The following is a 17091-nucleotide window of genomic DNA, read 5'->3' as shown; positions in this document are numbered from 1 at the left end:
ATGACTAGGTAACGTGAAATAAGGAATGTGGCCGCGATGATGTATTCCTTAAGTTGCTGAACTTGTGGAAGAGTAAAACCAGTGTCCTCCTTCTCATAAAGAGTTAAATGTCTCCAATTCTTAGTGAGATCTTTCATAGATAACAGAGGTTTATGGACTCCAAATTATGAAGGAGAGTTGAAAAGACCAGAAAAGTTCCTGTGTTTCCCTATACTCGCGAAAAAACCAACCAACAAACTCAAGAGGCACACTTGGTGACTCAAGAGAAGACAAATACAAACAAACAAAACAAACTCTCCTTCAAAGAAGGGACAAACAGCTTCTATTGCCTAAGAGAAGAGGGAGAGAGACCCCCACTTTCTTAGCAAGAGAAACATATATAATTTAATTGGAATCCTAAAAAGGTTCCAAAATAATTTCAATTTTTAATGAATTAATGTTATAGAAAAATTAAGTGAATTTTAATTTTAAGTTTTTTAATTTCTTTTTTGAGGAAATTAAGTTTTTTACTTAATTAGTGGATACGTCCAAGTATAATTCCCCATTTTATTTCTTTCTATTTATAAAGTTATAATTTTATTAGGTTTTTTTTTTTTTTTTTTTTTTTTCAAGACGGTGATGAATAATTTATCCTTAAAAAAAAAAAAAAAAAAAAAAAAAAAAAACAAAGTCACGTGATCTGCAAGTGACTACTTTTACCAGATCAGTCGTCCGCGCTAGCAAACCCTTTAAACCCTAAACCAGTGCCCCTATAAATACTGAAAAACTAGGTTTTGCTCATTTCCACTGTCGTCCCAGAGAGAGAGCGAGACACATCTAAGCGCAGCCGCTCCCTCTAGGGTTTAGCTTCACTCTTCCTCTCGGACCAAATCGTAAATCTCTCTCTCACTTTAACTTTCTCCAATTTTCATAAATTTTTTCGTAGTGTTTGTAATACCTTCACGTTTGTGCACAGGTAGCCATGGCCGAAGTGATGGCGCCTCCTCTTCCGACTGAACCGGCGGCTGCCGTCGTTCTGGAACCCCTACAGCCTCACAACGATGTCAAGCTCTTCAACCGCTGGAGCTTTGAAGATATTTCGGTATATAAACCCTTCTTTCTAAGTCTTATTGTTTTGCTTTTTTATTCACTCAAATCCCATTGCTTGTTTTTCTTTTCCTGTGATTTCTTTGTTCGGTTCCTCAACTTGTTACTCAATGAAATCTAGAAAAGTGGGAAATGTGTTCTCTTTTTGGAAAATAGGATTTTTAATAAGAAATTGTTATTACTAGAATCAGTATTAGACCCCATTTAATTTAATTTATGTTACATGACATTTGGTTCAGATCTACTGATTAGCATTTTCCTGATTGGTGTAGTTGTGAAAGAAATATTGTTGGAACAGTGATTTCGTAATGTGGTTGGATTTGAATCTATTGATTTGCGAAATATCTGTGTAAGACCAAGTGGTTATTTGATTATTTGTTTTCGATTTATCGGTTAAGTCTAATTTATGAAGTTCAATTTTTTGTAATGTGTAAGTTACATTTGCTTCTGTAAATTTCAGAAGTTTTTGTTTGTGAATCACTTTATGCTAGGCATGTCTACTACAAATTCATTTTAGTGTTTTTATTTAGGTAAAATATCATTAGGGCTACGCTAGTTATGGATTTTCACTAGGTTTTGATTGAAAGAGGGTTTTTATGCATTTCATTTTTCTTTGTTGCGCACTTGCGCTAATTAATCATCTGCTTTTATCTTTTAAGCATTGATTTATTGTGGCTGGTCTGCATTCTTAGGTGCTGTATTGTATCTGTTAATGACAAAGTTGGTTGGTTATGTTGTTTTACTTATTTTCTTCCTGTGATGGCAACCTGGGTCACCCCATTTTTACCTACTGCATCTCTTTTATACTCTTGTTTTGAGACTATATTTTAATTGCTGTTGTGGGAGTGTCTGACCAACATTTTGGTTTTGATTTGTCATTTTTTTTTCTGCCATACAGATGACAGACATTTCACTAGCTGATTACATCGGAGTTGTACCTGCCAAGCACGCTACCTATGTTCCTCACACTGCTGGAAGATACTCAGCAAAGCGTTTCAGGAAAGCTCAGTGTCCAATAGTGGAGAGGCTTACTAATTCTCTGATGATGCACGGGAGAAACAACGGAAAGAAACTTATGGCTGTCAGGATTATTAAACATGCGATGGAAATCATTCACTTGCTAACTGATCAGAATCCCATTCAAGTTATTGTTGATGCTGTGATCAACAGGTATGGTAATAAAGGAGTATTATATTTTTTTTCCTGTCAGGAGTAATATTTTGATAGTCAACTAGTTTACCCAAATGTGCTTACTTCGTAAAATACTACTTGAGAATATGAACAGTACTTTCAGTCTAATATAAAACATGAATGGATGGCATGCTTGTGAAATTTAGACAATTGCAGACTTGCTGTTGATAGGTTAACATATTCTTTTGAATATTTTGTCCATGGCAGTGGTCCTCGTGAAGATGCCACCCGTATTGGCTCTGCTGGAGTTGTTAGGCGACAGGCTGTTGATATTTCCCCACTGCGTCGAGTGAATCAGGCAATCTATCTTCTTACTACTGGTGCACGTGAATCTGCATTCAGAAACATTAAGACAATTGCCGAATGCTTGGCCGATGAACTTATTAACGCTGCAAAGGGTTCCTCCAACAGGTAAATAAGGACCTAGTTATTCCCCTTTTTTCCTATTTGTGATAATTTTTTTTTTGTTCTTCTTTAATATGAGCTATATTGGTACATTTCATCTCGTTTCATTTCTCTTTGCAATTTAATTTTGTGACTCCTTTTTTTCCTGACTGTAACTTACTGAATTTGTCCTTTGCATGTTCAGCTATGCCATAAAGAAGAAGGATGAGATTGAGAGGGTTGCCAAGGCTAATCGTTGAGGGACTGGAACAGAAATCTCAATGACTCAGAGAAAGAGTTTTGTTCGTTTCTTTTTTGTACTATTGAACATGGTAGTTGGGGAGGTTTTTTTGGTTGGTGAGATTTACTTCAATTTAGTTCGAGGTGAATATCTATATTCATGAATATTGAGGATGCATTCAAGACGGCATCTGCTTTCAAAAGCTTTATGCTTCATAGGCTCGTTATGGATGTTATTCAATTTTAACGATTTTAGTGCATTTGGTTTCACAGCACATTATCTGTTTTCGTATGTGTGCGCGAGTGTTATGTTCTCCCCCGTCTTTATTTTTTTAATTAATGTTGAATTTAGCGTTGTTACAGATGGCAAGATACTTTCAACCTATCTTGTTCTCGTCCCAAATAGGGAACGGGATAGGGATTGGGCACTCTTGATTTGACCTACTTAGCTTGTTCCTATTTCTTGCTAAATTGGGTTATCGGTATTCTTATTTTGTATACCTTGTGATGTGAATGATGGAAATTTATGCAATTTTTAAACTTCTTCCCTTGTTTCCTAACAAAGATGATGACATGTGATCACTTTTGGACACTTGCCATCATCTTGGCAGGTCGACCCAAGTTTTTCCCTGAACTTGTGTACATATGTATATATGTACCAGCTAGGGTACATGGTGGAGCATCTATGTGCTAGGTAGTGTACATGACCTCCTTTATTTTTGGTAAAGAGGAATGAATTAAGAGAAGAATAAAATTTAGTTATAAAATTGATTGTAGTTTAAGGTTAAAACTCACTCAATAAAATAAATATCATTATATATTTTGAAAATCTAATCGTAAAATTACATGTTTTTTATGCTCTTAATACACATGTCAAATTTTGTGTTAATCAGATATTATTTACTATATAATCTATAAGTTTATATTTTATGTATAATTTTAAATTAAAAAAACTTGCAATTTAAAAAATTTATTGATGATATAATTATTAATTTTTATTTTTATTTTTTGAAATTTTACAAACATAGAGGATATAAGAAGAAAATGTAATCTAATGATAGATTTGTCAAAATTCACCTCCAATAAAAAGATATTGAGTGAGTTTGTAGTTTTAAGTTACAAACAATTTTGTAGCTAAATTTTGTCCTTAATAGAAACTAAGAATTACAAAGTCAAAAGTAAGAAATGCCCGAGCATAAGCAATAAGCTGTAACAATATACATGGTGGAGAAGGATACAAAACAAAGCTATCATTAGAGAAGTTTCCTTCCTACTCCAATAGGCCCATGCATTGCAAGGGCAAGATGAATCTAACATGTAGAGTGAAGAGAAAATGTCAATCATAACTTTTGCATCAATCTTAATGAGGAGCTTTTTAATGTTGAGATTTTTTTTTTTTTTTTTTTTTGGGTGAAAGATGATTCATTAAAACCAACTATAGAGGGACATCAGGTTCAGGACAAAGCTTGTTAACATTCACCCCATTGAAATCATCCTCAAACACATCCAACAAGTCCACAGGCGAACTATGAAAAGAAGAAAAAACACTATCTAAACTAACACTCATTCTGGCAAGGCTATCCGCACATCTATTTGCTTGGCGAAAGCAATGCTTAACACGAATCTGAGGAATGCGGGAAGCCAACAACCTACAGTCATCCAAAATAGGAGAAATAATATTATTTACATAGGCTGGCTTGTTCAAAATGTCCACAATAACTTTGGCATCAAGCTCAATCTCAAGAGAAGTAATATAAAGATTGCAACACAAGATAAGACCCTCCCTAAGCCCCCATAATTCTGCAACAAAGCTACTGGTGATGTCGATACACTTGCTAAAACCAACAACCCATTGCCCTGCATCATTTCTAATCACACCCCCACACCCTGCCAACCCGGGATTCCCATTGGCCGAACCATCAGTGTTCAGCTTCATCCAGCCTTGTGGCAGTCTCTCCCATCGTATTCCCTTCAGCACTTTACAAGTTTGTAGCCTTGGGGAAGCAACGCAATGATAATACTCCAATGCTTGCCTTACAATCTCCAAAGCAAGGCTCGAGTTCCTGTTCTTCTTATTGAAAACCATATTGTTCCTGCTCTTCCAAACATTCCATATAGCTATCAGAAATACAACTTTCCAAGGGGGTTGTGTAGCACAAAGATTGCTCATCATCCTACCATTAAAAGACAGCCAACTCTGATTCGAAGAGGAGATTCCTAGCTGATTCCACACACATTTCAGCTGATTGCAGTCCTTTAAAACATGTAGAATGGTTTTAGATCCTCCCTAACAAATTGGACACACAATATCTTGGGTTATACCCCTTCTCTCCAAACAAACTTTTACTCCAATACTATTATAAGCACATCTCCAAAGGAAGGTTTTAATTTTTGGGAGTGTTTCCGCTTTCCAAATCCAACTTGCCGGGAAAGTAGTAATTGTATCAAACCCCATTGCAAGCCTATAAGCACTTCTCAAATCAAAAGTGCCTTGAGGAGAACCAGCCCAAATCAACTTACCAGCTCCTCTACTCAAGATTGTCACCGGAATGGCTTGAATCATCCTTTTAATTTCAAGAGAGATCTCAAAAGGAATTTTCCCCCAATCCCAACCCGTGTCTAACATAATATCCTTAACTTCAAGAAAGCTAGCTTCTTGGGTAATGGGACCGTGAATAAGCTTTCTAAGTGAACCCCCATTTGTCCAATTACTATGCCACACATTTAAACCACTATCCTTCCCCACCAGCCACCTACTCCCCTTGTTGAAAATATCTCTACCTCTCTTTATTGCTGACCATATGGAAGAACAAGGGAGCTTGTTAACATTTGCAGCAACCCTCCTCCTTTGTTACAATATTTCATCTTCAACACCTTAACCCAAAGAGCCTCAGATTCAATTTGGAATCTCCAATTCAGCTTAGCCAAAAGAGCAATATTCCTACCCTTAGCTGAATGCAACCTAAGACCCCTTTCCTCCTTTGACTTTGTCACCTTATCCCATCCAACCCAATTCACTTTCTTGGCTGAATCTGAAGATCCCCAAAGGAAATTCCGATTAACTCTATCTACTCCATCCAAAATCTTGCCTGGAAGATAAGCACATTGCATGACATATGACGGTATGGCCGCCAAGGAAGCTTGAATGAGAACTGACCACCCAGCCAATGATAACATATTAGCCTTCCACCCAGAGAGTTTTTGCTTAACTCTATCTAGAATAAAACTGTAATCTTGTGAAGAGGAGCTCAGTTGCTTTAGGGGGAACCCGAGGTACTTTCCTAAAAACAGGGTGGAAGTAAACCCAAGGATATCACAAAGCGGCTCCCTAGTATCTCTATCAACATTTGGAGAAAAGTAAACTCTCGACTTTGCTTTGCTCACTGTTTGTCCGGATATGCTACAAAAATCATCCAGAACGTCTCTTATAGTTGAACAGTTAACCTAATCAGCTTTAGCAAAGAAAATGAGATCATCCGCAGAACAGATGTGAGAAAAACCTGGACCACTTTGAGAAGCTTTGACTGGCTTTCACATCTTCATATTACATTTCTCTTCTAAAAGTTGTCCAAGGAAGTTTATGCAAATAATGAAGAGGTAAGGAGACAACAGGTCACCATTTTTTTTATGCAAGAGTAAGGCCATCACAAAGACCTCATAACTCAGCTGTCATAGAGTGGGTCATATCAATGCTTCTAGTGAAGTTTCCTATCCGATTGTGTCTACAGTCATGAATGAGGCCAGTGGCCTTAGCTCTTCCAAGGTTTCCCCTAACAAAACCATCAATGTCGAGCTTGAAAAAGTTTGCTGGGGGGCTTTCAATGGATAATGTGTAAGATGAGGTTTTCTAGCTTTAAGGGGTAGGGAGAAGTCAATGACTAGGGATTTGATTTTTTGAATAATTATACGTGGATTTCAAAGGGGAGGCTTTCCATGACACTTTTGCCTTGGGTAAACTAAATGAAGTTTTTTGGTTGACTAGACTTGATCTTAACCATTTTAGCCTATATGGATGGTTATTGCCAAAATTGAGAAAAAAAATATTACTCACATCTCTATTATATTTTAAATCTAAAATAAATAAATAAATAAATATCACAATTGAGGCTCATCGTAATTTGCTTAATCTACATGAGACATTTCTGATGTGGGACATGCACATTTTGTATAATATCTTTACAACTTAAATCTATACACAGATCTAGAGTGAAATTATGGTTGATATCAAATTTTAGAGTGTGAAACATAAACTCTTTAGTTAAATAATCGAGCTAGGTGAGAGTTCAAGTGATGAATTTCACAAATTGATTTTGCCCTTGCTTGAGGGTGAGATATTTATATTGTTCAAAACGATTGAAAGAGGAAGGAAGGGAATTGAAGGAAAGGATTTAGTTTCTTCTACTTGGTTGATATGAAAGAAAGGAAAAAAAAAACCAAAAACCGAAGGAATCATTTCTACCTAGACTCATTGTTTATGATTCATCTAATTTTGGCAAAAACAAAGAGAAAAGTTAAATTAAAAATAAAAATGCAATTTTCATTTTTTTACTTTCAATGGCTTTGAAAATCACATATTTTCCCATAGGTTTTTGTCTTATTTTCTCATCTTCATCCAAATATAAAGTTAATATATACATACATATATATATATATATATATATATATATATTCATCTTCTTTCTATTATCATTTCCTCTTTTCTTACTATAAGCATATTTATTTTCTCTCTTCCTATTTCTAAACATACATGAGTGAAGTATTTTCTATCCCCTTTCTTTATTGTGTTCTCCTCCTTTTTCTTTTCTCTCTCTCTCTCTCTCTCTCTCTTCTTTTTTTTTTTTTTTTTTTTTTTTGCAACATACAATGTTAATATTTTGTAATTGTGGGAGGTCAGGTTTAAGCGCATGTTATTCATGTCATAGGTATTTCAATGAATGTTCCACCACACCTTCCATTCATAATTTATACCGATTTGACTATTCTTTTTTAATGAAATTACAATTTTATTTGTAAAAAATAAAGTGATCAACAGTGAGTGTTGGAAGAAACATGGCGAGTTCATATAAAAAAGTAGTAGGAAAAAAGTATCAATAACTTCAACATGTGAAATTAAGTGTGTTCTTAAATTTACCTTTTTTTGGTTCTATCTGTAACTATCCGTCCCAAAACGACGTCACTTCTGCTTCTAAAGAAACCCTTTTGGTTGTGGCTCTAACTTGGCTTAAACCCTCCTATCCCTCTCTCTCTTTCCCTCTCACAGAAAAACAAACCAAAATAGTGTTTCAAATTTATCTCCCATTTTGATTCTAAAAACATTTTCTTCTTCTTCTTCTTCATGAAGCTTCCTCGAATCGCTACTACGATACTAAACTTGGGCACTCGTTTCGGTCTCCGAAGCTCACAGCCACAGGGGCAGGGCGTTTCGCTCTACTACTCAACCGCGCCAACCCCAAGAAAACCCTGGAACTCACTGAGCCGTCTCTACCGTCGGATTTCGCCGCTCGGAGATCCAAAGGTCTCGATCGTCCCCATTCTCGACCAATGGATCAGCGAAGGCCAAACCGTCAGCAAACCACCCCTACTTGACATTATCAAGGAGCTCCGACGCTTCAAACGATATACGCACGCTCTCGAGGTCTCTATATATAACTCACCATTTCTTTTTCTCTGTTTTCTTTTTCTAGTTATTGCTGTTTTTTTTTTTTTTTTTTTGGTGGTTGTTGTTGTTGTTAGAAATGTGTGAAAAAAGAAATAAAATTTCAAATTGATTAGTGAAGTCAAGGAACCACCACTTCAAATTAATAGTGTTTACATGGAACCACCGCTTCTGATCGATCGCTCACAGTCGCATAAGTCAGCAAGTTGTGGAATTGGGTGTGTCTGTAGAATTGTTTGATCGCTTTTAGTTGTTAGATGACATGACCAAACTAAAATCTAACACGTCATCACTTCATAGGGATTAAAAGCGATCACTTTTAAGTTTAAATTTCAAGGACTAAGATTACTCATGAGCTAAATTTTAGATACTAGCAGTGTATTTCGGCCTAAAATCAACTATTAATTAGATTATTTATGTTTCGGTGGATAATTGGCCTTCCTATTGTTGTGTCACTTTTGTAGATTTAAAGCTATTTTTCTGGGTTTGGATTTGATTCATGATTACTAGCAAATAGCAATCAACTACTCTTTGTGGTTATGGAATAAATTTCTAACTAGGCACCTTGTTGCATACTAGTGGATGATCTAGTAAGCCTCTATGGTATATGATCCTAGAGGTGCTGGATGGGGAAGCATTCTTTGAACATCTGGAATTTGGTTTCGCTGTGTTTGATGTGGACTATTCGGAGGGAGTGTAATAGGCATACGTTTGAGGATCATCTCATAAAGTCCATAAATAAGCCTTATGAAAGCCCTACCAATTATGAAAAGAAAATTGTTTGCTTTATGTTAAAGGCATACCGTGTTGGTGGTGCCAAAAAATATTTCCATTAGATATTTGTTTAGGCCTTTCTCTCGACGAGACATTATCTACAAATATGGTTTATTTATTTTGAACTACATTAGGAGTATGGAAATTTATGTGGATGTAGCAGCACCTAAATAGTGTGCTTTTGGATTTAAGATGCCTTCTTTGCTGCTTGCAAGTTTTAGCATTTTTAGAAATCTGTTAAAGCTGGAATACCTTTTTTTCCCCGCGTGTTTTGCTATGAGCTCCTTTGTCCTGTATATTATGACATACTCTTAAGCATTTATGCTAGATATGGCCTGAAAGACCATGGGTTAGTCCAAATACTAAAGTTTTTGAGATAAATGAAGTGGCAATTGTTCCTGCATGTCATCCATATGTGAATAGTTTCAGTTTGTCTCACTTTTAATCTAGCAAACCAGTTTTGTCTCTCATATATCAAATTGGAGTCCACAACATACTGATTGACGTGCACGAAAATTGCCAGCAAATATTTTTACCGTGGAGAGAGCTCATAACAAGCATAATCTGGGTACCCTCATGATAACATTACTGGATACTTTTGCATGTAGTAATAAGTTATTTCATCTTCAGAATTGTGAAAACTGAGTTTCACTTTTTCAATTATCGTCATATAGATAATCGGTTAACTGGTATCTCCATTTAGTAAACTAATATAAGAAATGTAACTCCTGATTGACTTATTTAATACTTTTATTCCCAGGTATCCGTGTGGATGACTGATAAAAGGTACTTTGATGTTTCATTCCGTGATGTTGCCATCCGTCTGGACTTGATTGGAAAAGTTCATGGGATAGAAGAAGCTGAGAAATATTTTAATAACATTCCCATAAAATTAAGAGGTATTGAGGTTTATAGTGCTCTTCTCAACTGTTACGCTTATGTCCATGTGAAGGATGTGGAGAAAGCAGAGGCCGTTATGCAGAAGATTAGGGATTTGGGGTTGGATAGGACACCATTGGCTTTCAATGTTTTGCTTAATCTCTATTATCAGACTGGAAATCATGAGAAGCTGGACGCTCTTATTCATGAAATGGAAGAAAAGGGCATCAAATTTGATTCATTTACATATGGTATCAGGCTCAGCGCATATGCAGCCACTTCTGATGTTGAGGGAATTGACAAGGTTCTCCAACAGATGGAGTCCAATCCTGAAAACGTTTTGAATTGGACAATTTATGCTGTTGCAGCAAGTGGGTACAAAAAAGCCGGGATTGAGGAAAAGGCTTTGGAAATGCTTAAGAAAGCAGAGGGGTTGGTAAATTCCACAAGGAGGAGTAAAGCATTTGAATTCCTTCTCACTCAATATGCATCAATAGGCAAGAAAGATGAAGTGATAAGACTTTGGGAGTTATACAAGAAGAAGGAGAAGATATATAATAGGGGCTATATTTCTGTCCTAACCTCACTGTTAAAGCTTGATGACATTGAAAGTGCTGAAGAGATTTTTGAGGACTGGGAAGCCAGAGAGTTAACTTATGATATCCGGATTCCTAACTTTCTAATTGGTTATTATTGCAGAAAAGGTCTTTTGGAGAAGGCTGAAACTCTTGTGAATCGGGTAATACTGAAAGGGAAAAAGCCTGATGCAAAGTCTCATAATCATCTGGCCACTGGGTATATTCTGATTAATCAACTGGAAAAAGCAGTAGAAGCAATGAATGAGGCAATTTCAGCCTGTAGACCTCAGTGGAAGCCAAGACAGGAAAATTTTGCTGCCTGTTTGGAGTACTTGAAAGGGAAAGGAGATGTGGAGGGAGCAGTGGAATTCCTTGAATTGCTCAGGAATAAGGATATTATCTCTGTGGATGCTCATGATAGATTGTTGAAATATATCAATGACAGCGAATCAAGCTCGCATGCTCTCAATGTGTTGGAAGAGGGTGGTGTTGCTGAAAATGGAAAAACAACTGAATTTTTAGAGCCCGAGGAGGACAGCTTCAATTATAAACCAAGTAGTAGCAACTTCGATACAGATTCGGAGAATTTTTGAAAATTTTGGAGATACTTATTCCCAAACTGATGTATGGAATATTATTTATGTTTTACTCATGTTATTTTTCTAGGAAGAATTTGGAGGTTAGAATGAAGGCATTTTTCTTGATTGAGAAATTTATGTTGGAATGAAAATTGAGTATTTTTTTCTTCCTATGATCAGACAAGCTAACCAAATGTGGAAAGAATGATCTAGCTAATTCTTGCATTTGCACCTTGAATGCCGGGGATTAACAACAATCCCAACAAGCAAATGAAACCTAACGAGCCATGATCCAACCTCTCAAAAATGTAGTTTTACCAACCTCTCCATAAAGTAAATATAAATAAGATAAAATTTAGCTACAAATTAGTTGTCGTTTGAGACTACAACTTTACTTAATAAAATAAGCATTATTATATATTTTAAAATTTTAACTGTTGAATTGCATGTTTTTTACGCTCTTAATACACGCGTCAAATTTTATATCAATCGGATATTATTTAATACATGATTTATAAGTTTATATTTTATGAATAATTTTAAACTAAAAAAACTTGCAATTTAAACAATTTATTGATCTTTAATTTTCTAGAAATTTTGCAAGCATGGAAGATATAAGAAGAAGATGTAATCTAATGATGGATTTGTCAAAATTCACCTCCAATAAAAAAAAAATAAATAAATAAAGTTGTAGTTTAAGGTTACAATTAATTTTGTAACTAAACTTTGTCCATATAAATATTCCTCAAAGCAATTCTTCTCAAATGAGCAAGCTAGAGCAATGATAAGTAGAGATTTGAGTTTCTTAAATGGGAAAAATTGCTCTGACCACCTTAAGGTTTTTTGTTATTAAACTCACATCTCCTTTGGTTTGATATAAGATACTCATCATCTTCTCTAAAATGAAAATTATTTACAGTAAACACCTCTACTAAAATAATGTGCTAAAAAAATCTCACCCTCAAAAATAGAGTTTTAGAAAAAAAATTTATATGAATTTCTTATTAGAGTGGGTGTAAATGGCAGTTTAAAAGAATGGTAATATATAAAATTCAAGATTTTTTAAATTATTTTTCAGTTATTTAGGAAAATTCAATGTAAATAGTTTTCGAATTTTTTATTAAAGAAGGTGTGGATGGCAGTTTAAAAGCAGGGTTAAATGCAAAATTCAAGAGTCTGAAGTTTCTCTGACCTAGCTCTGGCGGCGCTAGAACTGGGTTTGTAGAACACTGTTTCCTACTTTGTAGGAATTTTGTTCCCTTGCGTATTCTTATGTTAGGGCTTATAGTCTTCATTGCTTCTGTACCGTGTGTAGTTACGCTGTTATGGAGAATCTAGAGGAGGCTTGGATGCGATTATCTTTGTCTGAACATGAAGGAGAGGTATTCAACTTTGAAAACCAAGCATGTAGGAAAGAGTATACGTTGGCGGCTAAGTTTTTCACGAAGCGTGCCCTAAATATTGAAGCTGTTGCGCGTACTCTGAAACCTTTATGGAGGACTAAACAGGACTTTGAGATTCAAGACATGGGCAATCATATTTTGCTGTTTGTCTTTGAGAACGAACTTGATGCCAACCGAGTTTTGCTGGGAGAACCTTGGAACTTTGATAAATATTTAGTTGTGCTGCGTAGGTATGAGGATGATAGCTCTCTCCAGAGGCTCCGTTTTGATACAGCGAAGTTTTGGGTTCAGGTACATGGCTTACCGGTTCGACGTATGGTCACAGAGACGGCAGAGAATCTCTGTAAATCTGTGGGAAGGGTGATTCACTCCAATGATAGATTTGAAATAGAATGCGGTGATTTTATGCGTATAAGGGTGGAGGTAGATGTTCACAGGCCATTATGTAGAGGGAGGAGAGTTCGCTTCAATCCGGATAGGGAGGGTTGGGTGTCGTTTTGGTATGAACGGCTACCGATTTTTTGTCACTGGTGTGGGGTTTTGAACCATGACTCTAAGGAGTGTGATTTGTGGCTTCAGAGTAAGGGTGAGTTGAGAGCAGACACACAGGAGTATGGATCATGGTTGAGGGCTGATTCTACAAGTTTGCTTAGGAAAAAGGTGGTAAGGGTATCCGGCATGGGGGCTCCTAATGCAACTTCAAGTCATGGGCAGTCAGTGATGGAGAAGCCAGGCATGAACACGGATATTGAAGGGCCTAATACGGTTGAGGTGCAGCATGGAGAGCAAAGGGTGGCTGAGACAAATGTGGACGATGTGAGTGTATCAGGGATGGTGTTTCCAACCAAAGGTGCATTATCAAATGTTTTGGGTAATGAGGAGGCTTTTCAAACTCATCTTAAGGAAATTGATATGGAATTGGAGGGGCTTAATGATAAGGTATTGCATGAGGGTGGGGCCGAATGTGATGAGGTAAGACAAATGGTAGAGGAGTCAAATGTGGTGGAAACTAATTCAGGTGTGTTGGAGCCTCCTGTCCAACATGATATTAACGTCTCTACGGCAGGTTCTCAGTTGAATAAGTTGGATGGTTGTCAGTCAATTCACACATGTGGGGAGAAACAGGATCGGGATGTGACAGAGACAGTTTCAATGGAATTGGGCCAGCCTAATAATGATCTTGGGCCGAAGACTAGAACTTGGAAAAGGCTTCAGATCCAGGCCAAGTCTGTGAGCACAGTGGGTTCTAAAGAAGTGGAGGTGGGCACTAAGCGCAAGCATAAGGAAAAAACTAATTTAAATGAGTATGCAGAGAGCCCTGAGATGAAGATAAGGAAGGAAGATGATGAAGTTCTTGTAGTGAGTGATCTTTTGCAAAATGAATTTGGATCGGCGGTGGCTGCAAGGCAGCACCGCCGGAAGCAATGAGTACTCTTAGTTGGAACTGTCGGGGGCTTGGGAACCACCGCACAGTTCAGGCTTTGCGAAGTTCCATGGAGAAAGAAGTTCCCATCTTAGTTTTTCTCATGGAGACTAAGATTCCAAGAAAACAACAACATAAGATGAAGGAAATTCAGAATTCCATTGGCTTTACTCAAGGCTTGATTGTTCCTAGTGAGGGTCGGAGTGGGGGCTTAGCCCTTCTTTGGAAACCTGAAACTTTTGTTAATATCAGGGGCTATTCGAAGTGGTTTATTGATGCTGAGGTCGTCTGTGGTAATGTGCAAGGGAGTTGGCGCTTCACAGGTTTTTATGGTCAGCCAGATACTAGTAAAAGGGAAGAAACTTGGCAAATTCTGGAAGCATTTGGTCACAGTAATGTATTACCTTGGCTTTGTATTGGTGATTATAATGAGATCCTCAGTAACTCTGAGAAATTGGGAGGGCAACTTAGACCGACGAGACAAATGGACAGATTTCGGGAAATAGTGGATTTATGTCAATTTAGGGATTTGGGATACACAGGGACAAGATATACTTGGTCAAGACACTTTGAGAATGGAGATAGTGTGTGGGCTCGGTTGGATCGTGCACTAGCAAATGAGGAATGGATGAGGAAGTTTGCTAATGCCAGAGTGGTCCATATATCAACCATAGAGTCTGATCATTGCATGCTTTGCCTCCAGTGGGGTCATGACACCAGGAACCGAATGCACACAGGGAAGTTGTTTAGATTTGAAGTCATGTGGCTTCATGATCCTCGTTGCCCAGAGGTGGTTAGTGATGCTTGGGAGCGTGGACTTTCACTCTCTTCGGGTTTTCCAATTCACAATTGCTTACATTCTTGTAGGGAGGCTTTGAAACGGTGGAATAAGCTTGAGTTTGGCCATGTGGGGCGCCGTATTTCAGCCTTACAAGCCCATTTGCAACGGTTAGAGCAACAACCCGAGCTTCATGGTGAGGAAATTCGAAGTGTAAGGAAGGAGTTGGGCTCATGGTTAGACACTGAGGAGGTCATGTGGCAGCAGCGCTCTAGAAATATGTATTTGGTGGCTGGTGATCGAAATACACGGTTTTTTCATGTCAAAGCTTCCAATAGAAATCAGAAAAATATGATTGAGGGCATGGAGGACAGTTCGGATACCTGGTAGGAAACTCCAGAGGCAATTGAGCAAATTGTCACAGATTATTTCTCGATGTTATTCACCACTTCCAACCCGTCTGATATTGGGAGAGTAGTTGACACGGTGCAGGCCGTGGTTTCTGAGCCTATGAACAATTTGCTTGGCCGAGATTTTCAAGCAATGGAGGTGCAACAAGCGCTAAGTCAGATGCATCCTACAACAGCTCCTGGCCCTAATGGTATGCCCCCTCTCTTTTATCAAAAATTCTGGACTCTTTCTGGTGATTGTGTCACACATGCAGTTTTGGATTTTTTGAATCATGGGATAACCCCACCGAATTTTAATGATACCCATATTGTTCTTATCCCTAAAGTTAAAAACCCCCGTAAAATCACTGAGTATCGGCCTATAAGTCTTTGTAATGTCATTTATAAACTTGCTTCTAAGACTGTGGCCAATAGGCTTAAGACTGTTTTGTCTAGCATAGTCAGTGAAAACCAAAGTGCTTTCACTAAGGGTCGATTCATAACCGATAATATTCTTGTGGCATATGAAACTATGCACCATATTAGCCAGAAAAGGACTGGAAAGATTGGGGAGATGGCTTTGAAACTTGACATGAGTAAGGCGTACGATAGGGTTGAATGGGCTTGTTTGAAGGGTATTATGGAAAAGCTTGGCATCCATAGGAGAATGGTGGAGGTTGTTATGAGATGTGTATGCACTGTTACTTATTCTATTCGGATTAATGGGCAACCTAAAGGGCGTATTATTCCTTCAAGGGGTTTACGTCAAGGGGGCCCTCTTTCTCCTTATCTATTTTTACTTTGTGCAGAAGGCTTATCTGGTTTACTTAGACAACAGGTAGAAAGTGGAAGTATCAAAGGAGTAGCTGTTTGTCGTGGTGCTCCTCGTATTTCTCACTTGTTTTTTGCAGATGATAGCCTGATCTTTTGCCAAGCTACTTTGGAGGAGTGTGCAATTTTGCAGCAGATCCTTTCAGTTTATGAATCAGTGTCAGGGCAACAATTGAATAGGAATAAAACTGCTTTATTTTTTAGCAGAAATACTCCAAGGCCAATTCAGGAGGAAATACAAAGGAGGTTTGGGGCTCCAGTGATCCGGCAACATGAAAAATACTTGGGATTACCCTCTTTAGTGGGGCGATCTAAAAGGAATACCTTTAATGACCTCAAAGATAAGTTGGGGAATAAATTATCTGGCTGGAAAGAGAAGCTTCTATCGAGTGCAGGTAAAGAAATTCTGATTAAATCAGTGGCCCAAGCTATCCCAGCCTATACTATGAGTTGTTTTAAGCTCCCTGATGCTTTGTGTGATGAACTTGCTGGCATGGTGAGGCGTTTTTGGTGGGGGCAGCAGGAAAACCAAAATAAATTGACGTGGCTAAGTTGGGATAAAATGTGTGCTCCAAAAGAGGAAGGAGGTATGGGTTTTCGTGACTTGAAAGCTTTTAACATTGCTTTATTGGCCAAACAAGGGTGGCGGCTTCAGAATTGTCCAAACTCATTATTTTATCGAGTGTATAAAGCCAAGTATTTTCCACATGGAGATTTTGTGACTGCTTCGTTGGGGAGGCACCCATCCTACTCTTGGCGGAGTATTATGGAAGCCCAGAAGGTTGTTCAATTAGGATGTCGCTGGCAAATTGGTAATGGGAGTTCGGTAAGCTTGTGGAGAGATAAGTGGCTGCCTTCCCCGCCCTCACATAAACCTGCAACTGTTCCCCATTTTTTCCTG

General features: G+C 37.7%; 5 protein-coding genes across 5 annotated transcripts; 4 read left to right on the top strand and 1 right to left on the bottom strand.

The window, feature by feature from the left end:
* Positions 1 to 724: 724 nt before the first annotated feature.
* LOC126692799 (40S ribosomal protein S5-like) lies at positions 725 to 3193 on the top strand. Its single transcript, XM_050388567.1, has 5 exons — positions 725 to 872; positions 956 to 1081; positions 1985 to 2256; positions 2485 to 2688; positions 2867 to 3193. Exons 2-5 carry the CDS (start codon positions 962 to 964, stop codon positions 2919 to 2921), a joined length of 651 nt encoding a protein of 216 aa, XP_050244524.1. The 5' UTR covers positions 725 to 872; positions 956 to 961; the 3' UTR covers positions 2922 to 3193.
* A 1143-nt stretch (positions 3194 to 4336) lies between these two features.
* Positions 4337 to 6078, bottom strand: LOC126691176 (uncharacterized). The gene is made up of 3 exons (XM_050386241.1): positions 5757 to 6078; positions 5352 to 5694; positions 4337 to 4994 (listed from the first exon to the last, which is right to left on the bottom strand). The coding sequence occupies exons 1-3, from the start codon at positions 6076 to 6078 to the stop codon at positions 4337 to 4339; spliced, it is 1323 nt and encodes a 440-aa protein (XP_050242198.1).
* Positions 6079 to 8115: 2037 nt separating this feature from the next.
* LOC126692797 (pentatricopeptide repeat-containing protein At2g20710, mitochondrial-like) lies at positions 8116 to 11539 on the top strand. Its single transcript, XM_050388566.1, has 2 exons — positions 8116 to 8536; positions 10092 to 11539. The coding sequence occupies exons 1-2, from the start codon at positions 8237 to 8239 to the stop codon at positions 11379 to 11381; spliced, it is 1590 nt and encodes a 529-aa protein (XP_050244523.1). The 5' UTR covers positions 8116 to 8236; the 3' UTR covers positions 11382 to 11539.
* Positions 11540 to 12691: 1152 nt separating this feature from the next.
* Positions 12692 to 14197, top strand: LOC126691175 (uncharacterized). Its single transcript, XM_050386240.1, has one exon. It carries the CDS (start codon positions 12692 to 12694, stop codon positions 14195 to 14197), a length of 1506 nt encoding a protein of 501 aa, XP_050242197.1.
* LOC126691174 (uncharacterized) lies at positions 14194 to 15360 on the top strand. The gene has a single exon (XM_050386239.1). The coding sequence runs from the start codon at positions 14194 to 14196 to the stop codon at positions 15358 to 15360; it is 1167 nt and encodes a 388-aa protein (XP_050242196.1).
* The last annotated feature ends 1731 nt before the right edge of the window (positions 15361 to 17091 follow it).

Source organism: Quercus robur, chromosome 7 (assembly GCF_932294415.1).
Source record: "Quercus robur chromosome 7, dhQueRobu3.1, whole genome shotgun sequence".
Classification (NCBI taxonomy): domain Eukaryota; kingdom Viridiplantae; phylum Streptophyta; class Magnoliopsida; order Fagales; family Fagaceae; genus Quercus; species Quercus robur.
Note: the sequence above shows the minus strand (reverse complement) of the source record. Positions and strands in the feature narration are given on the sequence as shown.